At 40.2% G+C, this 24,458-nt stretch overlaps 1 protein-coding gene across 6 annotated transcripts in view; it reads left to right on the top strand.

Annotated features, from left to right (window-relative positions):
• Nucleotides 1-24,458, top strand: part of ATP2C1 (ATPase secretory pathway Ca2+ transporting 1) — a 153,625-nt gene that overhangs the window by 16,716 nt on the left and 112,451 nt on the right. For 2 of the 6 annotated variants that reach the window (XM_066351275.1, XM_066351274.1), the window contains exons 1-2: nt 7,586-7,725; nt 7,978-8,159. The exons of 2 other annotated variants lie outside the window; for them this stretch is intronic. Coding sequence is in view for 1 of the 4 variants with exons in the window: in XM_066351274.1 (XP_066207371.1) it covers nt 8,154-8,159 (6 nt within the window). In the remaining 3 variants the exon portion in view is untranslated. Of the gene's footprint in view, nt 1-7,399; nt 7,726-7,977; nt 8,160-24,458 lie in introns of those variants that run through there. 2 more of the 6 variants (XM_066351277.1, XM_066351276.1) reach the window with 2 other exon arrangements.

Below are 24,458 nucleotides of genomic sequence, written 5' to 3' on the forward strand. Positions count from 1 at the left end.
ATATTATATTACATTGAATTCTTTTAACTTTTATGGGGTCAGCCAAAGTATCAACCAACATTTTAATCTATTTAAAGTACACTATTTTTTTTTCTCATTTAGGACTCTATCAATTTGAATGTTTCTAGCTTCAAGTAACAGAAAATATAATTTGTTTATTATCTCACATTAATGTGGTAGGACAGGCTCCAGGGTTGGCTGATTTGTCAGCTTAATTATATATTAAGAGACTTGGCTTCTTGTCATCACTACTTTGTCAACCTTAGAATTGACTAGTCCATGAGGACAAGGAAAAAGGAAGGTAATAAGGTGGCTACAGCACTTCCAACCATTCAGAATTGTGAGGAAGTCTTTTTTTTTTAAAGATTTTATTTATTGATTTTACAGAGAGAAGAGAGAGGTGGGTGGAGCAAGAAGTACCAACTCATAGTTGCTTCACTTTAGTTATCTACTGATTGCTTGTCATATGTGTCTTGACTGAGCAAGCCCAGGGTTCGGAACCGGTGACCCCAGTGTTCCAGGTTTATGCTTTATTCACTGTACCACCATAGGTAAGGGGAAGAAGTCTTATTAAATCACAGATTGCTGCCCTGGCCAGAGAGCTCATTTGGTCAGAGTTGCCCAATATGCCAAGGTTGCAGGTTTGATCTCCTGTGATTGCATATATAAGAATCAACCAATGAATGCATAAATAAGTAGAACTACAAGTCAATATTCCTCCCCCTGGCTTCCTCGCTCTCTAAAATAAAATAAAAAAATCACAGATTGCTGAGTGCAACTCTCAGATTTTAACTCAGTAGTTCTGGGTGGGATCTAAGAATTTGCATTTCTTTCTTTCTTTCTTTCTTTCTTTTTTTTTTTCGGTGATAAGAGAGGAGATAGTGAGGCAGACTCCTGCATGTACCCTGACTGAGATCTACCTGGCAACCCTATCTTGGGCTGATGCTTGAGTTCCAAGCTAGTTTTAGTGCCTGAGGCTGATGTGCTCCAACATAGCTATCCTTAGCACTTGAGGCCATGCTTGAACCAATAGAGCCACTGGCTGCAGGAGCAGGAAAAGGAGGTAAGGGAGGGGAGGAGAAGCAGATGGTCACTTCTTCTGTATGCCCTGACCAGCAATCAAACCCAGGACATCCATACTCTGGGCCAATGCTTTATCCACTGAGCCACCAGCCAGGGCCAGAATTTGCATTCCTAATATGTTCCCAAGTGATGCTGAGGCTGCTGGTAGTGGGGGGTCACACTTTAAAAAACACTAACTTAAACTAATTGTCCTGGAGGGGAATAGCTATTTGAGTAATGAACATTGGTAATGTTCATTACCAGATGTACTTTATATTTGGAATATAAGTTCCTTTTATTCTCCTCATAGGGCCTAATGGCCATTTCTAGTTTGTCAGCTTCCTGTTAAACATTCTAGAGTGGGATTACTGTTCACTTAGAATTGCAATATTCCTAGTAGTTGATGTAGCAGTTTCTTAGAAAATAAGTTTTGCATTCAACTGTTTGAACTGGGGAATGGTTGGACCAGTTCAGACTCCAAATTTGTACTTCAGCTTATTTGTTCCTGGCCTATAGAAAGCTTTTTGTTTTTCTTCTTTCCAGATTCCCCATGTCCTAATCCTTCATATATGATATTTGGCACATTAAATTACTTTTAATATCTTCTGAAGTAGGCTACATAAAAAATGCCTTTTAGAACCAAGAAAGCAAAAATAAAGTTGCCTGAAGGTATAACTAGAAATATTAACCTAGTTTTCCATCTGATCTATATTTGTAGTGATGAAGTTTGTAACCTAAAGGTTTAACAATTTGTGTTGCAAAAACTCTTGGATACCAGTTTGTAATTCCTCTTCTCTATCATCTATCTTGCAAACCATCTTTAGTGTGGATTCCCTAATTTTGATAGTACGCTCAATGGGAGTACAGTTTGTCTGCATGATTGTGCAGAGCTAAGCTTGAGGATCTCCATAAAGCCTCAGGCAATTTCTGAGCTGTGGCTCTCTCTCTCTCTCTAATTTATGACCATAATAACATTTTTTGTGCTTTTTTTCTTTCTTATTTGTTCTCACAGTAGGAAACACAGTAGAGAGAGATGATTTCTGCAGGAGGCCTGGAAGGACATGGGACAACTCAGGCAAAGATGCAAGCTTTGCAAAAACTATTTGACTTCTAGAAAATGGTAGGGTAGAAAACTTCAGGGAAAGATGTATCATTTTGGAGGTCTGAAGAAATGCAGTCATTTCCAAAACTCTTTCAGACCCCAGTGTGCAGCAGAGTAAAGAAAGATCAAAAATATTTCCCAATGTTCAATATTTAATACTTCTTGAAATGATTAGTGCTTTTTCCTGCTCAGATCAAGTTTCCTAGCTAACAACTTCTTTGTGGCTTGGAGATGTGAATTCATTTCAAACTTTTGAAAATTTCTTAATTTTTCTTTGCATTACAGGAAAGTAGAAGCTCATGTTTTAGTCGTGTCACAGAAAGCAAGTAGCAAAGGCGGAATTATGTTTATTCATTCAACAGCAAATATTTATTTATGATGGCCATTTTCCAGATTATTCCTTTATTGAACAGGTTTTTATTACATATTTACTATAGACCAAATGTTTTGGGGTCAGCGATGAATTATGCTAGTTTGGGAACTAGACAGAATTTCTTTTAGTCAAATATTTAAATGGAAACATTTTTATCTCAAAACAAATCTTGGAGAGTATGTAATATGGAATATTCTATGTCAATTTTCCATGGAAATAAAGAAGTCCCGAGTTAACTCTTGGGTATGAGACTCACACTCACTTTGTTCTTCCTTCTTCCCTTTTTTATCCTTATCTGCACCCCCACCTAGCATCATCTCCAACCCAGAATTAGTAGTACATACCAAATATCCCAAATATCTCCACAGGCTCAGGACCAGTTGAATGGGGAAACTGAGTCATACTTAGAATGAACTTCTTTAAAGATAAATATTAAAAGAGCATACTTTAAATTCTCTTCTTTCTTTTGTTCAGTTTCATCAAATATTTAATGTTTAGAATGTTAGCAAGTTTTGAAGCTACTGAATTTAGTGGGCTGATAAAATATTTGTAAAGTATTTGGGTATCATATATGTTCAAGTCAACCAAACACAGGTATTTCCTTTTTTTAGTCCATCTGATTTTATTTCTTGCTTCCAATTTTTATTCTTCCAAAACTGCTAAGACATAGAACCAAGCAGCTATAGCAATTCTGACAGGTGGTTGTTAGACAGTCATTTCATGTAACACTCCTTGCAATATGACTGTATTTCCCCAAAATTGACCCTTAGCATGTCTTTTACTCTATACAAAAAATACTTCTGTTGTTCTGTTGAATTAGGTTAGTTTATAAAAGTAATGTGTTGGTCTTCACATGCTTAAAATATCCAGCTTTAAAAAAGGAAAACCTTTTTTCCAGCAGCTAGGTAAAATTCCTTAACTAGTAACCTTCAATAGTTAATGTTAAAACAGCCTTTAAAATAAAATACTAAGCAAAGATTTAAAATAACTTTCTCCAAGTTCATTTTTAAATCTTAAAGGGCCACATATTCCTTAATCATCAAATTTTATTAAAAAATGCTGGCTATTAAATTTGATATAAAAACAAAGATGCCTCATATCCTTTGTGTAACGGCATAGTATAAAATTAGAGTATCACGTTCATTCTTCTTCAGTCTTCCCTATTTGTAATAAATGTAAGGTCTACTGGAAAGTTCTGTCTGTTTCTATCACAGCAAGTTTCAACATGTAAGCACCTGTTTATTTGGCGCATGTGTGCCTATTTTTATCACTTTATGTATACATACTGACGTAGCAAATTAACTAAAACAAAGTTGATTCACGCTAGTCTTATGTGTGAAGTGATAGTGTACCCATGGCTACTGATAAAGTTCATTTACGCCACTGTAATTTTTATGAATTTCAACAAGGAAGAAATGCTACAGAAGCATGTCTGTCGCATCCACCATATTCCCCGGACTTAGCACCCTCCGACTATCACTTGTTTTTGTCCTTACAAAATTTTTTGAAGGGCAAAAAATTCAAAAATGAAGAAGATATCAAACAAGCACTGGTTCAATTTTTCGCATCAAAAGATAAAACATTTTTCAAAAATGGGATATACAAATTGCCCTCACGCTAGCAAGAAATCATTAATAATAATAATGGCAATTATATTATTTAATAAAGCTTATTGACAGTAAGAAAAATTTGTATTTTGTTTTGTTCCAAAAACGGACAGAACTTTCCAGTAGACCTTATAGTTCTTCCAAGTAGTTACTTGGAAAACTGCCCTGCTTTTGCTCATGTGACTTTGTTTTTTTGCATCAAATATATTTACTTTTGAAAACTATTTAGAATAAAATGAGAGTAGAAAAGATTTTTGAAGCATTGAATTCTAAAGAATCAAGAGACAACTTGAGCAAAATACATTTCATTGCCATCAATCTCATTCCAGTTAGCTAACAATCCATGCTTTTGCTTGTTTTCCTGTATAATAATCTTACCTTTTATAGTGGTTTTAATTCACAACCTGTCTTCACTATCAGGTCCTCACAGCAATCTTTAGAGGAAAAGAAGGGCAATTATGCCTCTATTATATAAAAATCTCACAATATATATATTTGTATACACATATATGTACGTATATGTATGAATGTGTCTATACACGTTTGTATATTCATGTAATGGAGTGCAATGTACATATACTTTAGTCTCTCTGAGCTGAAAGGTGGGAATTGCTACATAAAAGTCTCATAGAATGCCAGATAGTCAGAGGAGGTAATGATGAGAGAAAGATTACTGGTTTGTGGCCCAAGCATTCTCTACTGTTCCAGTTTGAATTTTTTTTTTTTAAACTAGAGACAGATAGGAACAGACAGGAAGGGAGAGAGATGAGAGCATCAATTGTTGCAGCACCTTAGTTTTTCATTAATTGCTTTCTCATATGTGTCTTGAACAGGAAACTCCAGCTGAGCCTTTGACTCCTTGCTCCAGTCAGTGACCTTGGGCTCAAGCTCAAGCCAGCAACCTTGGGCTTCAAGCCAGTGACCATGGGGTCATGTCTATGATCCCACGCTCAAGCCAGTGACCCCTTGCTCAAGCTGGGGGTCCCCACCCAGCGCTCAAGCCAAGGACCTCAAGGTTTCGAACCTGGGTCCTCTGCGTCCCAGAACTGACACTCTACCCACTGTGCCACTGCCTGGTCAGGCTGGTTTGAATGTTGAATACTATCCTTTATACACATAGGAAGTCAAATTTGGTGCTTCTGATGTTGGCTAGTGTGGGTGAGGAGGTTTACGGGTATAACATAGACGGTTAGTCTTAGAGGTGGATTGATAAAGCTCAGGGATCAGCTAAGGGGATGAACCAGCTATCATTTAGCTTCTTGCTGCTTCCAGGCCTAGGAATTTGTGAGATGACTGACAGTGGATTAAGAACGATGTACATTAACAGTTCTTCTGGACAAAGGTGATTTTATGCAGTTTCTCTTTTTGTCTTAGCAATAGGAGCAACTGCTCTCACAAGTTAGGCAATCAAAAAGTAAAATTCCAGTGAAAGCTATTTCAGTCATAGAGTAATAAATCTTAGGGGGAGTTAATTATGAATTCAGTGTTAATGCTGGAGTACTACAGTACACAAAAGATAATTCTGAAAAGTTACCTTAAAATCTTTGAACTGACTGAAGCAATCCAATAGCAAATTCTATACAGCAAAATTACTGTTTTGTAAGATCATGTTAATATCAGATGTCTATATCATGTACATTTCCTACTTTAGATGTTTTATGTCTTTAATGTGGTGTTGTACTGTCAAAGGTTTAACAAGTAGCCTAACCTGTGGTGGCGCAGTGGGATAAAGCATCGACCTGGAATGCTGAGGTCACCTGTTCGATACCCTGGGCTTGCCTGGTCAAGGCACGTATGGGAGTTGATGCTTCCTGCTCCTCCCCTTTCTCTCTCTCTCTCTCTCTCTCTCTCTCTCTCCTCTCTGAAAATTGAATAAATAAAATCTTTAAAAAAAATTATAAAAAAAGGTTTAACAAGTATAGTAACTAATAATCATTAAAAACAGATTACAACATTGAGCAAGGGATAGCACATTCACTGTACAAAATCAAAGGCTTGTAACACAAGGTATACAAAAATTTCACAAGCCAAGAGTAGGTCGTAGAGTAACTCAAGACTAGAAATCTGCTTCATTCCAATTTTTGTGGTTTCACTTCTGAAATTTAAGTGACCTCGCTGAATAAAATCTCAATGTTTCCTAAAAGAAAAGTAAAGTCCAGAATTTTTGATTCTAGACTAGTACCACTTACTTGGGACAAAACGTAAGAAAAGAGGCAACCTGGTCCATCTGCTTATTTGGACATTGAACATGTGGTCAGAGAGTACACTGGAATATGTTACAGGGCCTGAGATAAGGACCAATTTAAAGAAAAAGTGGGTATAAAATGTTGATGGAGAAAAAGACCTCTAGTATATAAAAGAGGGCTTTGTCCTTTGAGGTCTAGTTCTTTGGAAGATGCGCTCATACTCAGCAGGTGTAGCCCTGCCCTCTAGTGGCTCTGGGTGGGTAGAGGACTTTGGTTCGCTTTCCGGTGCCTGGCTTACGAAGGCTTTTTTAAAATCAACGTCCATCAAAAATCACTTACTGGGATTAGGTGCTGAGCAAGTGAAAGTTTCAAGTGGCAAAGGAAATAGCCAGTGGCCGAGGGTAATGCCCTTTCTTCAGCTTCCATCTCTGGACGCTCGGTTTCTAGTTGTTCCAATGAAAAAAGCTGAATTCTCCTTTGAGCTCTCTGAGGCTGATCTCTGCCCTCCTATTACACACGGACAACGAAGCCGGCCTCTATTCGGGATAGAATTTTGGGAAGTCGCCCCACGATCACCTGCACCTGCAGTTAGAGCCAAGCAGCCGCAACCGGGGTCTGCAAGTGAGGGTGCGAGGTCCCAATAAGAACACCAATGCTTCCCTGCATTCGCCCCTTCCCTCGGCGATCCTCGCGTCGCCTGCCGAGATTGTGACGGCCACCCCGACGGTGGGGTCTTCCCCGGTCGCCTCTGTTGGGGCGCTCAAAAACCTCGGGGACCGCGACCATGACCGCCTGCCCGCCAGCCCCGACCCCGCTGTTGCCTTTGGAGAGGGCGTGGACAGCGCGGGGAAGCGGGCGGGTCTCCGACCCTCATGCCCAGCGGGTGCGTAGAGACAGGCGGGCACGGGGCCTGGGGGTCCGCGAGGAGCCGGCAGACTGCCCGCGCGCCCTCCTAACCAGACTGCACGCACCCAACCAGAGACCTCTCCGGGCGGGCAGCTCGGTCTTCACTTCACTTCCGTCGTCTCCGCCTGTGCCTGCGAGTGCGCGTGCGCGCGCGCCTCTTGCAGCGGAAGTAGTAGCGACAAAGCTCGGTCCTCGGCGGGCCCGGGAGTGCGGGGCGCGCCGGGGCGGCGGGCGGGCGGGCGGGCGGCAGGCGGCGGGGAGGGGCGGAGCGCAGGAGGCGGAGGCGGGAGCAGAGCAGCGCGGCCGCGCCGAGCTGGCCGGGCCGACCGTGACGGGCCCCTCACCTCCTCTTCCTTTCCCCTCCCTCCCCGCCCGCCCGCTCTCCCGTCGCTCTTTCCTCACGCCGGGAGCAGGCTCCCGCGCTGCGCCGCCGATCGGCGAGCCGATCCTCTGCCCGAGGCGCGCGGGGCGCCCCGGCGAGCCCCGCGGGTGAGTCTCCCGCTGTCCGAAGGAAGGGGGTCTGGGGCGTTGGGAATGCACCAGCGCTACCCTTTTCCAGAAACTTCCAGGGCTTGAGGGAGGGGGCGTCCGGGACTACCCTGGTTGGGTGGGGTGTCTTTTGGGCGCCGCCCTGCCAGCTTGAGTTGGGGGCGTTGCGGGTGACCCAGGGGGTGGGCGCGGGGTCTGGGGACTCCCCGTCCTTTCTCGCGTCAGCGCCGCTTCTCCTGGTTTTTCTTGCAGATGCTGCTGCTAGGGGTGGTGGGAGCAGCCGTGGGACGCGTGGCCGGGAGCGGGGGTGACAGCCTGGGATTCCGGGGGCTTCTCTTCCTTGTCTTCCTCCTCTGTCTATTCCCAGTGTGGCCGTGGCTGACACTAAAGACTTTGTAGCCACCAACCAAGTGCGGTTTCAATGGAAAATGAAGGTAAAGGCCCCTGGCAGACGGGTTGCAAACGCGGAGTTGAGGGTGTGGTGGATTGCTTTTAAGTTGCCTTTCTTTCCCTGCTTCTTTATTTTCCTGATTTTGTTTTTTCTTTTAATGGTGAAGTGTTCAAAGAATTCTTAGGCTTTCTGGGTTTTATTTTGGCAACATTGGGCATGTCGGAAATTAAGGTTCTCGGACGTGACTGAGCTTGATTCTGCTTTCCTGACAAACCTTTAGAGCTCGGGGAACGGAAGGGAAGTTTTCGTTTCAGATAGCATCTATGTTTGTTTAAATAGCTCTTTGAAAGTAATCACTAAAGAGGAAATGGAAATGGGGGGAAAGTAATAACTAAAGAGGAAGTGAAAATGGGGAAGTTACATACCGTATCAAGGCTCGCTGTGTATTTGCGAGCCTTGATACGGTATGTAACTGGATTCGTTCATAAGAAAGAAAACGTGTGTGTGTGTTTTTGAATTAAACTCAGCTTTGGGGGAAAAAACCCATTGGTTATTAGTTCAGGAAAAGAAAGACCCAATTCTGAATTAACGAAATAGGATAAGGTGATTTCCTCTCTATTTCAAAACATCATTTAGGAGATTGACAGTGGAACCTGTTCATTCACTGTACGATTTGAACACACTGGATTATCATTTACGTGTTGCTTGATTCCTTTGGTCTTATTTAAATATTTAATGCTTTTTTGTACACAGCACTGATTATTTTTTAACAGCATTGAAAACGCTGAATAAATGATATTTTACCTTCTTGAAACAACCACAGATATTCTTTGTACTGACTTGACTTGGTTGTGGTCCCCCCCCCCCCCCCCCCCGTCATGGCTGCAGGATGCTATAAAAGATATTTAGAGATTACAGTTTGTCCTCTTGTATCTTTTGGTTTTAAAAATCTCTACTGTATCTGGTAAAAGGGGCTGCAGTAGAGCTTGCTGGCTGCTTTTGAATTTGTTTTTCCGCTATTGAGAATGTAAACTTGATTGTCCTAAGTAGGACTAGTAATTTTAAAATAGATGTTTCTTATATGCAGTAATCTGTTTTGCTATCTGAGACCCCTGGGATATATGGGAAATATGATGAGAGGCATGATTATATTGTTCAGTTCTACTTTGGATGGATAATTGGTGGAAGACATTTTCTGAAATACTGAAGTGTGTAACTGCAGAGGAGTTTATACTGTCCAATTGGGTCTTTAGGAATAGCATTTGATAGCAGTTATATTTTTGGCTAGTGGTATGAAAAAATCACTTTTCTGAGGCCTCTTTTCCTCTGTCTTTTAGTTTATAGATTTAAGAAAGACAAGTCCTTTCTGCACAAGAGACAATAAATACAGTTATTTATATGCCTGTTTCTTGGTAGTTACATTTTAACATCTAAAACTTGAGCTTCTGTTTTCAGAATGTTACAGATTTAAGAGAGTAGCCTAAAGTAGGTGGATTTTTAGATTTGGCTTTTTGTTTCTTGATCTCTTAGGAAAAGGCACGTGACTAATAAAGCTTGAGGGAGGGAGTGGTTGTGAGATGGGAGCATAATGTATGTGTATGCTTGTGGCTGAACAGGGCCTTTCTGTAATTGCTGGCCAAATAAGAATGATTTGGTCTCATAATAAAAGATTATATAATTCTTAAAAACTTCTGGGGGGTTTCTGCCTCATAATCACCACAAGGCTACTTTTGTCTTTTGTTTCCATAACATTTTTCTTTTTTCATACTTAAACATTTTAAAGAAAACTATGTAGCTAGAAAATTTCAAAAGCAGTTGACCATTTTGAAATATACATATATTATTATTTCATTTTTGTAGTTAGTATCCTCCTTTGAAATGGTTTAATAGCATCTTAGGGGTGTGAAGAAATGGATTCAAATCATGCCTTCACTACTAAAAGTTGTGTGACTTTACCTTTCTGAATCTCTGTTTTCTCATCTATAAATTGCGATCGATTATACTTAGCTTACATAGTTAAAAGAGGGTTAAATGAGAAAATTTGTATAAATTTGCTTGGGAAAGCGGAAGGCTAGATAGAGTTAAAGAACATGCACTGTGGAGCCAGGCAACCTCATTTGAATGCTAGATCCCCACTTAACATAATTTGCCCTTGTGCAAATTATTTTTATTTATTTTTTCCTTGTGCAAATTATTAAAGCTGTTTGTGCTTCAGTTTCTTCATCTGTAAAATAAGGATATTGATAGAACCTACCATAGTTCCCCATGTATAAGACGCACCCTTTTCTGGGAAAAAAAAGGGGGGGGTTCTAAAACTGGGTGCATCTTATACAGTGGTTGTAGATTTTTTTTTTTACTTGCATTTCCCACTTTTTCGCGCTTGTTTTTGCCCTCATTGTTGAAGACAGTGATTTGTCATCAGACACAAATGAGGAAAAGCTAATGGATGGGAGTTTTGACAGTGATGAGTTGTATGAATTTTATGATGAATAAAACTTGAATTCAATAACTTTATATAATATATTCTTTTTCAAATTTTAGGCCCCCAAATTAAGGTGAGTCTTATATATGGGAGCTTACACATGGGGGAAATACGGTACCTTCTGAGGTTGTAAGCATTTATAACATTATTTGGCATATAGTAAGTGCTCAATAAATGTTAGCTATAACTAGCCTAGCCCTATATTTGCCTACTAACTACTACCAGGCCTTAATGTTGCTGTTATGGCAATTGCATCCTGAAAGGGAAACAGGAGTGACCAAAATGTTCTCCTTGAAGTTGTCATTATTAGTTAAGGATTGGGTGGAGGTAAGTATAGAAGGTTCTATAGTGTAATGTATTATATCAAAGCCCATAGAGAAAGCTGGAGCTCTACCAAGAAGCCAGGGGTTAGTGTAGAAAGAGACAGGCTAGCGTTTCAATCCTGACAAGTTACTTTTTCCTCTCCTAAAAATCTGATGAGTTACTATGTTTCTAAGCTTTCTCAGCTTCTAATGTTTTCCCACCTGTAAATGGAATAATGCCCTCTTGGAGGGTTGGTGTGAGGAATAAATAAAGCCTGGTTTTCGAAAAGCCCAAAATGACAGTTGACACACAGTGAACATGCATGAGTGAGTGATTGCTGCTGTTCCCTAGAAACAGAATCCTCCAGTAGGTTTGTAGATAAATCACATCTCTAGTTATGTACAGGGAAGAATTGATAGTGGCTCCCAGGAGTGTTTAGAACGAGAGTTTTTAGGTAGTGTGCCATGTTTATAGTGATTGTTGGAGGAAATGACATCGATGTGGTTCTTTTTAGCAACTGTGGTGGTTTTCTTTGGCACTTCAGTTTGGATTCTTTTGGGTTGCTCTCTGATGGCCCACTTAAACTTTCTCAGCGAAGGTTGATAAATTTTTAGCCTTAGCCTTTGGAGGCATCATGAGAACTTCTTGCAGTCACTAGAAGTTTTGAAGTGTTAATTTCTGGGAATTTCAGGGACTGGTCCTAGACATTCATTTGTGGATTAGGAGTTTATCCACATCTTTTGGAAATACTTTTTACATGGTTATCGCAAATTAGGTTGTTTTTGTTTTTGTTTTTTTTAGTGAGAAGGGGAGGCAGAGACAGACTCCTGTATGCATCCCAACAGGATCCACCCAGCAAGCCCCGCTAGGGGACTAGGAAACGATGTTCTTCCCACCTGGGGCCCTTTCTCTGTTGCAACCGAGCCATTTTTTAGTGCCTGAGGCAGAGGCCATGGAGCCATCCTCCTCAATGGGGGCCAGCTTGCTCTAATTGAGCCATGGCTGCAGGAGGAGGAAGAGGAGGAGGAGGAGGAGGGCGGCGAGGGGGAGAGGGGGAAGAAGGGAGAAGAGAAAGAGAGAGAGAAGCGAAAAGGGGAGGGTGGAGAAGCAGATGGGTGATTCTCCTGTGTGCTCGGACCAGGAATCGAACCTGGGACATCCATACGCCAGGCTGATGCTCTACTACTGAGCCAACCAGCCGGAGCCGGTTATCACAAATCTAAACAGACACACTTAGGAATCTCAGATAAAAGTAAAGGCTCTTTTTCTGATTAAGAAAATTAATCATATGTGTTTAAATGGATGGCTTATTAGAAAAGATACTTTTAGATGGGTAATTTTGCAAATAGTTTATATTTCCCAGTAATGGATTTTTTCCTTTGGAATAAATTTGGCCTTTCTCATAGAAAAAACAATATAAATAATACACATGAAACTATTTAATAATAACCATTAATGTTTCTTTGACTAATGGGTAAACATATACTAATCTTCAAGATTTCAGGACATGTTTAAGGTTATTGGCAGAGCTAATAGGTCTAAAATAAAATCCCCCAATTTCTTTGGCTAGCATTTGGAAATAGTATGTTTATTTACACTTTACTTTTTTAAATAGTTGCTTATTCAAGTTCAAATTATTATTATTAAAAAAAATTTTATTCATTGATTTTAGACAGAGAGGAAGATAGGGAGAGAGAATCATTGATTTGCTGCTCCACTTATTTATGCATTGGTTGATTCTTGTATGTGCCCTGACCTGATATTGAACCTACCACTTTGGTATCAACCAACTGTGCTACCTGGCCAGGGTCTCAAGTTCAAATTATTAATCATCTAGGAATGTCTGAAGAAAGGTTGTGTTAGGGTAGTTGAAGAAACTATTTATATAAGGATAAAGGGAGAAGAAATTACCTTAATTGTATTCCTTTAAGTAGGAATAGGAAACCAGGTTATAAAAATATTTTCTGGGCCCTGGCCGGTTGGCTCAGTGGTAGAGCGTCGGCCTGGCGTGTGGGAGTCCCGGGTTCGATTCCCGGCCAGGGCACACAGGAGAAGCGTTCATCTGCTTCTCCACCCCTCCCCCTCTCCTTCCTCTCTGTCTCTCTCTTCCCCTCCCACAGCCAAAGCTCCATTGGAGCAGGGGATGGACTGGGCGCTGGGGATGGCTCTTTGGCCTCTGCCCCAGGCGCTAGAGTGGCTCTGGTCATGACAGAGCGACGCCCCGGATGGGCAGAGCGTCGCCCCCTGGTGGGCATGCCGGGTGGATCCCGGTCGGGCGCATGTGGGAGTCTGTCTGACTGCCTCCCGGTTGCCAGCTTCAGAAAAATACAAAAAATATATATATATATTTTCTGTTTTTAGGTGTGGAAAATGTAATTTATTTTTGTTTGTAGTTTTATTAGTAAATAGTTTTTTGGATTTTTTTTTTTTTTTAAGAGTGAGACAGACAGGGACAGACAGACAAGGATGGAAAGAGATGAGAAGCATCAATTTTTCACTGTGGCATCTTAGTTGTTCATTGATTGCTTTCTCTATGTGCCTTGACTGGGTAGCTTCAGCTGAGCCAGTGACCCCTTGCTCAAGCCAGCAACCTTTTGGGCTCAAGCCAGTGACTATGGATGGGGTCATGCCTATGAATCCATGCTCAAGTCGGTGACCCCACACTCAAGCTGGCGACCTCGAGGTTTTGAACCTTGGTCCTCAGCATCCCAGGCTGATGCTCTATACATTGCGCCACTGCCTAGTCAGGCAGTAAATAGTATTCTTTTTTTTTTTTGACAGAGACAGGGAGAGACAGAGATAGGGGTAGACAGACAGGGAGAGAGATGAGAAGCAAGCATCAATTCTTCGTTGCAGCACCTTAGTTGTTCATTGATTGCTTTCTCATATGTGCCTTGACTGGGGGGCTACAGCAGACTGAGTGACCCCTTGTTCAAGCCCGAGATCTTGGGCTCAAGCTGATGAGCCTTGCTCAAACCAGATGAGCCTGTGCTCAAGCCGGTGACCTAGGGGTTTCAAACCTAGGTCCTCCGAGTCCCAGTTTGATGTTCTGTGCACTGCGCCATCAGGCAGTAAATAGTATTCTTAATCAGTATTTTTAGAAGAGTCGAAACTAAAAGATTATGTATGTGAACATATATAAATGTAGTAATTGAACACAGAAAAAGGATAATGCAGAGATTATTTGTAAGCAGTAGCCTTCTAATGGTTGAATCCTAAATACGGACTTGATTTGTCTTAATGTTTTTATCTTCCATTTAATGTTAGCTGGTTTCCACTCTATTAAATGAAGCAGTATCAATCAAAATGGTCTCCTACGGAACACACCCCTTGGGGCTCAAGGCTGGTTGTTGTTTTTTTTTAATTGGGTAACCATAATCTGTTTAACAAGGTTAGATTTTGTTTTAAAGCTGGAAAGAACACCATAATTTGATGGTAAAGTTAGTTGGGATGAATTTTAAATCACACTGTTTTTACATGTAACATCTTAAATATCACTTAAGGATTGGTTCAAAGGGTCCACCCTTATATACTTTGTTAAAAGACAAATTATTTCTATAAAGATTTCAGGCATCAGTTGTGACAAAGTTTTATCTTTACCATTTTCATATGGACGAGTGTTGGTAAAAGTCAGTAAAAGAAAAGTTGGTGGGGTGAACTTCCGTTAATGCTATCAATTTCATACAGGAAATGATTTTGCTGGAAAATATATGCCAGGCTAAGTGGTGCATTTCCTTTTGAATTTATATGGCTGGTATTTATATGCATTTGTTCATATGTCTTCTATCTTCAAGGCTTTACGTGACTATTGACAAAGTCATACATCTAATAATTGCAAGGACATTACTCAGATTTTGTTGAGTAGATAGTATAAGCTAGGCTTATTTGATACATTTACACAAAATGTGAATGAAATGTTACAAGACTTTTCTTAGGTTATAGAGAGAATAGGACCGTAATAGAGATGCATTTCCTTTGAAAGGAGTCAAAAGATGGCTGTAACTGGCCATCTACAGTAATTTAAGTTCAATTTCTGCTTTTTCCTTCTGCTTCAGGTATTAGAAAATGTGTCAGTTGGATTGTGTGAACTGGAGTTATTTAATTATAATTCCTTGCTTAAGTAAAGCCTTTTGAGCATTACATGAAAGTGCTGACCTAAACTTGTATCTCCCAAGAGGAAATACAGCAATTTAGTATGACATATTCTTTATTCTTTCAGAAAATTTTGAGACATGAATGCATCTTTGTACAAATTTCTTAAATTTACTTACTTAAAATGAATAACCTGGTGAAGGTGGAATAACAGTCAGTCCTGAAACTAAATATATTTGCCACTCGGTACTTTTGTTTGATGGTCAGCCCTTTACAGGAAAACTCGGAAATAATGGAAGCAGAAATGTTTAGGGTATCACCTGTAATAGTTTCCTTGAACATTGCTTTTTTTTTAAACTATGAAGTATAAATTTAAAACTTGATTAGGTTGTGAATTTCAGGTACTGAATTTAGTTATCTTAAAGTCAAAAAGGGTAAAGCATTTCCTAAGAACTATTATTAATTTAGTAACATTCTACTCTCGGCCTAAGGGAGAGATCAGCTTTAAAACAGACCCTGGATTCCTCTCACCTTAAATCCATGTTTCATGTTCAGTACGGGGTCCTCGGGTTATGACAGTCTTGACACACGATGTTTTGAGTTTATGACACTCCCATTGAAGCTTAAAACAATTGAGACGTGAGTGTTTGGGTTTTCGCTGTTGGTGTACTTATGGACAACATGGGCGAACTAGTTTGGTTGCGCACAGTGGAAGGATATGCAATAACGGCCTTTGAGTGAGGGAATGTGTGCCCCCAGTATGCTTACCTACGCCATTTTGGACTGTTAAAAGCGTAATTGTTCTGTTTGTGTTAGGCTAGGGTATGTTTCAACCTGCACCAAAATTTGGGTTATGTTACTATTGTAGGAACGGAACTGTGTCATAACCTGAGGACCCCCCTGTATTAATAAATTAGAATTTGGTACTATATACTCATTTATATTATGAAAATTTGATATATGAACATGCTTTTGTAACTAGATTTTGTTTGACTGTTTTAGAGTTTCCTTAGTGGAATGTTTGCTTTATCTACCTTCATCTGGGTGTTTATACTTTGGGAGGGGCAGAAATACTAGTTCAAGCTTTCTTTAGGAATCTTACCTCACTTCTTTGTTGTGTCAGTTCTGCATTCCCTTGGCGCAGCAAAAGTGGTTCATGGCACAAGTGCCAGAAATAGCATACAAGCCACTTTTTAATGGCTTGCAAACTAATCTCTGCTGTGTCCTTTTCCTAATGCTTGTCAGCGCTGTTATTTACCGAGAATTGACATCTGGCTGTGAAAGTGTCTGAGATCTTATGGGAAATTCCAGTTTCCTTCCCACTCCAGACTACCTTTTGAGGTCTGCCAGCCGCCTACCTTAGAGGTTGCTAGTTCAGTTAGGATATCTTGATGTATATGCTTAGTTTATTTTAGGGGCCATGCGAGATTCATTCCTTCTGATTTCTTCTGTGAGTAGAAAAAAGAAGGGGAATTGGGCTTGCATTTATATTAGAATGAAGGGAATGCCTTGGCCAGGTTGCTTGGTTGCTTAGAGCATCCTCCTGAAGCACAGAGGCTGCCAGTTTGATCCCTGGTTACTGCACATACAGGAACATATTGATGTTTCCCTCTGTCTTTTTTTCTCTCTCCCATCCCCTCTCTCTCTTCCATCCCCTTTCTCTCCCCCTCCCCACTTTCCCCACTCCCCTCTTTCCCTCCCTCCTCCTCTCTCCTTCCTCCCCTCTCTCCTCCCTCCCCTCTCTCCTCCCTCCCCTCTTTCCCTCCCTCCTCCCCTTCTCCTCCCTCCCCTCTCTCTCCTCCCTCCCCTTTCCCTCCCCCTTCTCTCTCCCCCCTCCCTTCTTTCCCTCCTACCACCCCTCTCTCTCCCCTCCCCTCTCTCCCCCTTCCTTTCTTTTCCTCCTCCCTCCCCTTTCTCCCCTTCCCCTCTTTCCCCTTCCCCTCTTTATCCTCTTTATCTCTCCCCTCCCCTCTTTCTCTCCTCCCCATATCCTCCCTCCCCTCTTTCTCTCCTCCCTCCCCTCTTTCCCCCCTCCCCTCTTTCCCTCCCCCTCCCCTCTTTCTCTTCCCCCTCCCCTCTCTCTCCTCCCCTCTCTCTCCCCCTCCTCTCTCTACCCCCTCCTCCCTCTCTCTCCTCTCTCCCCCCTCTCTCCCTCCTCCCTTTGTCTCCCTACCTCCTCTCTAAAATCAATAAAATAAACATTTAATAAAGGTTTATTTTTGGGGGAAAAAAGAATGAAAGGAATGGAGAGTAGGGACTAATTATAGAGATATTACTCCTAGGAAAAACTAGCAGAACTTGAGCAATAACCAGATATAGGGAATAAAGAGGAAGGTTGAGTCAGAAATGACTACAAACTAAGCCGGCATGAGGGGATGAGTGGAGGTGCCACTGACCTGTTGAAGGTCAGTGCCATTAGCCCTGTTAGCTAATGTTGGGGCTGGCTAAAGGGGAGGAGTATATTGAAGGTTAGACTGTCATGGCATGTGTGTCTTAATACTCATCAGGGCAAAGACTCTCATTTGTCTCTAATTCAACTTAAACAGAGTCTGGTATGTGGCTGTTGTCCATTGAATGAAAATGCTGGCTTCTTTACTTTAACTCAGTGCTACTCAACTAGGGGTGATTTTACGTACCCTCCAGGGGACATTTGGCAATGTCTAGAGTTGTTTTGTTTTGCACAACTGGATGCTACTGGCAACCAGTGGGTAGAAGCCAGGGATGTTGGTAAACATCCTATGGTATACAAGACAGCCCCTTTCCCCCAAACCTCTCCACCAAACTGGTCCCAAGTGTGGTGGAGATGAGAAACATTGTTCTAATCCAGTGGTTCTCAAACTTTTTGAAGTCAGGGTGCATTTAAAATTGTACAAATAATTGTAGGCGCACTATATACAAATTTCTGAGAAATATGTTATAATAAGTCAAATTTTAAAGAAAAAAATATAAAGTCTTTTATGGTAATTAAACAAAATAAATATGACAAAATTAAATTTATTCTGGCATTAAAAAACATTTTTATATTACACTTTTTGAGTTATGCTTTTTAGAATTTGTAAAAAAGGGGTTAAAATTTTTTAAAAATTACAAAAAGTTATCTTTTTATATATATATATAGATAATTCTTAGTAAGATTTAGTAAATTCGGCAGGTACTAGCACGAATGTGTTGTTTTTTATTTTTGTCTTTTATGAGAAACATGAGCCTGATGTGTCCTAGCGATTTCTTCAATGTTTGGGCATATATTTGAAAGGCAAACTCTCATTTGCTCATATTGAAGAATTCTTTTTTTTACTCTTAATTGTGTTGAATGCAGAAAACCCCCACCATACCTATCATCTTAACTTTACACCAAACAAAGGATAGAAGAAACTTGCCTCCAGTCTTTCTGGGGAACATGGGGGGTAGTGTAAATAATCCAGCACCACAGTTTAACAGCCTTTTGCAACCTAATCAGGCAAGTGAGTGGGGGGTTGGGCAGACTATCAGTTTACAGCCAATTTCCCACACCTCTGACCCTCAAAAATCTAAACTCCAAAAACCCTGTTGGTTTTTTGGTCCCCAACAGGCACATGTTTCTGGAATACCATAGGGCGCACCTGGAAATCTTCCAGGACACACCAGTGCGCCCTGGCGCATACTTTGAGAACCACTATTCTAATCAAAGCCAAGTATGTTAACTCCTATCCTTGTTTTCCTCACATGTAAGGGGATGATGAAGACTCGACCTCAGGCTTGTTAGGATTAAATGGGCAGAATGAAAGAGCTGGCATGATCAAGCTGCTCAGGAAATGCCAATTCCTCATACCTTGGTTGATGAATGCATTTGGGAAAATTATTTTTGCTATTGGTCTCTTAACTTCTAATTTCAATGTTTTACATACTATTCTGAGACATCAGATATTCAGGAAACCTGTAATAGCTTTCATAATCTTAATGCTTGTCTCATGATTTTATCAAATTGTGATTTTGACTGTACTTTGGTTTGGATTTTGAATATTTCATGATTGTAGCCAGCAGTAGGGGAAAATGTTGAAATCCGGATTAAAATTTTTACCTACTAATCAATAAACTCAATTTTACTTGCTTTTAGAGCTTTTTGAAAGCAAGTTTACTGTTCTTTGAAATTAGGACCCAGAGTGTTCTGAGTTAATGCTTTTGAAAATGCCAGACTTCCTGTGTATGTAATGTCCTTTTCCTTTTTATTTATTTTCAGAATTTCAAGTAGACTACTCTCTGAAGTTAGCAGTCTTCACCAGGTTGATTTATTAGAGTCTTTATTAGGTAGCTTTCTTTTGCATGCCTAGGACATTTTTTTACTCGTTTTTGTAAAGTGTGGACATTATCACTAGCTCTTTCACTATGTTAGGACAAGACATGTATTTTCAATTCCAATACAAGAGACCATTCCCTTGGAAATACATTCTAGCCATAGAACATAGTTTTTGGCATTCTTTTTTTTTTTCATTTTTCCGAAGCTGTAAACGGGGAGGTAGTCAGACAGACTCCCGCGTGCGCCCAACCGGGATCCACCTGTCATGCCCGCCAGGGGGCGATGCTCTGCTCCTCTGGGGCGTCGCTCTGTTGCATCCAGAGCCACTCTAGCACCTGAGGCAGAGGCCACAGAGCCATCTTCAGTGCCCAGGCCATCTTTGCTCCAATGGAGCCTTGGCTGCGGGAGGGGAAGAGAGAGACAGAGAGGAAGGAGAGGGGGAGGGGTGGAGAAGCAGATGGGCGCTTCTCCTGTGTGCCCTGGCCGGGAATTGAACCCAGGACTCCTGCACGCCAGGCCGATGCTCTACCACTGAGCCAACCGGCCAGGGCCTGGCATTCTTATTTTTTAAGGAGTCCTTTTCTGCTATCTTTTTCCTTTTAGGAAAAAAAAAAAACACCAGTTCAGTCTCCCTATTCTTTAATTTCCTCATTTATAACATGTAATTTATAGATAAAGGTGCATAAATTTAGTAAACAATTTATTGGACCTTGACTAATAATTCTTTTATTAATAACAAGTGAAATTTAGAAGTACCGTTCTTCCTGTTTTTCATATTAAACTAAGATTCTTTAAGTATAATATTAAAATAGTTGTTTAGAATATTTGTCTATACATCTGATAAAGGCTTAATATGCAAAATTTACAAGGAACTTATAAAACTCAACATCAATAAAACAAACCTATTAAGAAGTGGGCAAAGGACCTGAATAGACACTTTTCCAAAGAAGACCTGCAGATGATCAACGGACGTAGGAAAAGATGCTCAACATCACTAATCATCAGAGAAATGCAAATTAAAATCACAACGAGATATCACCTCACATCTGTCAGAATGGTTGTCATCAAGTGTTGATGAGGATGTGGAGAAAAGGGAACCCTCATGCACTGTTTGTGGGAATGCAGATTGATTGGTACAGCTATTGTGGAAGGCAATATGGAGTTACCTCAAAAAATTAAAAATGGAATGCCTTATGGCACAGAAATTCCACTTCTGAAAATATATGTAAAGAAACCCTTAACACTAGTTGAAACTAATATATGCACCCCTATGTTTATTGCAGCATTGTTTATAATAGCCAAGATGTGGAAGCAGTCCAGTTGTCCATCAGCAGATGAGTGGATAATAAAAAGCCCTGGTACATTTACACAATGGAATACTACTCAGCCATAAAAAAGAAGGAAATCTCCATTGGAGCAAAGATGGGCCGGGCACTGAGGATGGCTCCATGGCCTTGCCTCAGGCGCTAGAATGGCTCTGGCCGCAACAGAGCGACGCCCCAGATGGTGGGCATGCCGGGTGGATCCTGGTTGGGCGCGTGCGGGAGTCTGTCTGACTGCCTCCCCGTTTCCACCTTCGGAAAAATACAAAAAAAAAAAAAAAAAAGGAAGGAAATCTTATCTTTTGCGATGATATGGATGGTTCTGGAGATTATTAAGCTAAGTGAAATAAGCCAGTCAGAGAAAGACAAGTAGTACCATATAATATCACTTATATGTGGAACCTAATGAACAAACTGACAAAATATTAACAAACTCCTAGATATAGAAAACACAGTGGTCAAAGTGGGTGGTGGTTTGGGGGCTAGGTGAAAAGATAAAGAGATTAAGTGAAGAAAAAAGACACAGTGTAGGGATTGCAGGGGTTGGGGGAAGGTGGAGGATGTTAAGAGGGCGATGGTGAAGGAGGGAGACTGGGGGTGGTGAGCACTCAGTGCTATATGCAGATGTATGATAGACTTGTACACCTGAGACCTGTATAATTTGATTAACCAATATCATCCCTCTAAATTCAATAAAAAATAAAAGAAATAGAAAAGTTAAATAACTTTTGAGGAAAACCATTTAAAATGGAAAATAATTTAAGTGACCACAGTATATATCTTGTGGCAGCAAAGAAGTTTATAAACCTGTAGTATTCAGAGTTGGTGGTTCTGTTGATATTAAATTCTGTCTGACCACAAATTACTTTTAAGGGCTTACGTAGCTCCCTGTTGTACTTCAGTCATTTAGGTCAGTCAAGTACAGGGTGTGAAGGTCATGTCTTTGATTTCATAAGGGTTTGGTTTGCCATAGCTGATAAAATGAAGCCCACCAATAAATTCCTATATGAACTGAGTGCAGTTGGTGTATGAAGGAACTAGGAGAAGGAATGAATAAATCTACCATTTGTTTTAACAGCTGAATTACTGCCTAGTCCATAATTTCAAGTACAGTAATATGATTAACAAAGGAGGACCACTGTCTTGCAATATTTTTACTCTGATATTGCTAGTAAAATAATTGTTGCTAACTGGCGGCTTTAAAAATAGTAGATGCATGCCTGACCAGGTGGTGGTGCTGTGGATAAAGTGTCGACCTGGGATGCCAAGGACCCAGGTCAGAAACCCTGAGGTTACTGGTTTGAGCACAGGCTCATTCAGCTTGAGCACGGGGTCCCCGGCTTGAGTGTGAGATCATTGAGGTGACCTCATGGTCTTTGGCTTAAGCCCAAAGGTCGCTGGCTTGAAGCCCAAGGTTGCTGGCTTGAGTCCAAGGTCACTAACTTGAGCAAGAGGTCACTGGCTCAGCTGTAGTCCCCTCCCCCCCACTATCTAGGCACATAGGGGAAAGCAATGAATGAACAACTAAAGTGCCCCTCCAGGAGCTGATGCTTCTCATCTCTCTCCCTTCCTGCCTATCTGACCTTGTCTGTCTGTCTCTTCTCTCAAAAAAAAAAAAAAAAAAAAAAAAGGTAGATGCATATTTAATGTATGGTAACGAAAAAATGGACAGATTCTTAAAATATTAGATCATATAAAACCCCCTCCCCTCATTTTTGTACCAAATTTCTGTCAGGACTTGGAATAATTTATATAAATTAATCTATCAGTAAAAGGAATATTATACCCATTTTTTAACTTGATTTAAAAAAAAACAAAATCCAGATTCTTTCCAGGTTTAATTGTTTAACTGTTGTTGAAGAGTTAATTATTTAACAGTAATTAAAGTGTTTAACTGTTGTTTAATTGTTTAACTTCATTTGAATTAGAGAAGAAATCATTGCTTTCAGAGGTTTTTTCTAAAATCTTTTAAACTTTTTAACTGAAATAATTTTAGATTTACATCAAGGTACAAAATTAATAAAGAGTTCCCAAAAACCCTTTCCTCAGTTTCCCCTAATGTAAACATCTTATAACTATAGTGTAATAATGATCAGAACCAAGAAATTCACATTTATAAACTTTTTTTCCTGGTCTAGGATCCAATTCAGCATTCCATGTTGCATTTAGTTATCATATCTTTTTAATCTTTTCCCATCTATTCAGTTCCTAGTCTTTTTATTATTATTATTTTTTAATCTTTTGGGATCTTGAAACTTGAAGAGTACTGCTCAGTTATTTTTTTAGAATGTCCCTTAATTGGATTTGCCTGATATTTTTTTACTCATGATTAGTATGTCCTATGACTGGTTATGTTAAACTGAAGTCACTGGTTAAGGTGATGTCTGCCACGTTTCTTCACTGTAAAGTTATTGTTTTTTCCTTTGTAACTAATCATAAATGTAATTTTTCTTTTGTAATATAGTAATTCATTTGTAATTAATACCTTCCCCTTCTAGCATGGCACTTTGAAATTGCAAACATCCTGTGTCTCCTCACAGGCCAGTTTTTGCATCTATTTAGTGGTTCTTGCTGGTAGCAACTACTGATGTGGCATTAGCTTAATGATGATTTTGTTTCCCTCATTCCTTAATTAATTGGAGAACCACTGTGAAGGAAGAACTGTCCCTTTTCCGTCATTCATTAATTGTCCAGTTATTTATTTACATGGTTTTGTAGATATTTATTTTACTGTATGGGTTAAAAATCTAATGCTTTGTTGCTCAAATTGTTCCAGCTTTGGTAGTGAGAGCACTTTCAAATTTTTTCTTGTGTACTTTCTACAATGTTCCCATCATTTTGTGAGTACTAATTTCCTTGCTGGTATCACAGATGTTCTAGGTACATCTCATATTTTTCCTGTTTGCACTAGGCACAGAATCAACCATTTCTCCAAAGGAGGCTGGTTCATTTTATTGAAGAATGGTATCTAGAAACCAATACCTGCGTGTCAGGTGTGCTCAATAGTATTGTGGTATCATTGTTTCTAGGTCCTCTCAGTAGACAGAGCTAGCAAATAAATATATGCATAGTAATATATATATATATATATATATATACACACACACACACACACACACATAGATTTAAAATTTTTTATCCATCTATATATATATAAAAATATATATGATATATATGTAAAGATTGTGTGTGAGTGTGTGTGTATCTATACACACTCACATACATGACTGTGAGTCCATAGTGATGCTGCCAGTTCTAATCCCATACTTCAGGGCTTATTCTAGTCCTTTTTCCCCCATATCCTTGTTCCTTTCCTTGTTCATGCCTTTTCCAAAGGTGAGAAATTTGGTCTCATTTACAAAATATTTACTTATTTGTTCAATCTTAGTGCACACAAGAAAGGATATATAGAGGTAGTTTCAGAATTCCTAACCTATTCCCCTGTGAGAGAAACATTTTTAAACTAGAGCACAGTATTTGTTTTGAGCTTTAAAGTACATAGTCATAATCTGTTTTCCAAAGTTACCTAGGTAATTTCTTTTTCTCTATGGACTTCTGTATGGTTATGTTACTTATTTGTAATAAAGTTAGGTTCATTTATTATTTTGTTTTTGTATTTTTATGAAGTGAGAAGCGGTGGGGAGGCAGACAGACTTCTGCATGCGCCCAACTGTAATCCACCCAGCATGTCCACTAGGGAGCATTGCTCTGCTGCAATCGGAGCCATTTCAGTCCCTGAGGCGGAGGCCATGGAGCCATCTTCAGTGCCCAGACCAACTTTGCTCCAATGGAGCCTTGGCTGCGGGAGGGGAAGAGAGGGATGGAGAGAAAGAAGAGGGGGAAGGGTGGAGAAGCAGATGGGCGCTTCTA

The sequence above is a fragment of the Saccopteryx leptura genome, chromosome 10, assembly GCF_036850995.1.
Source record: "Saccopteryx leptura isolate mSacLep1 chromosome 10, mSacLep1_pri_phased_curated, whole genome shotgun sequence".
In the NCBI taxonomy this organism is placed as follows: domain Eukaryota; kingdom Metazoa; phylum Chordata; class Mammalia; order Chiroptera; family Emballonuridae; genus Saccopteryx; species Saccopteryx leptura.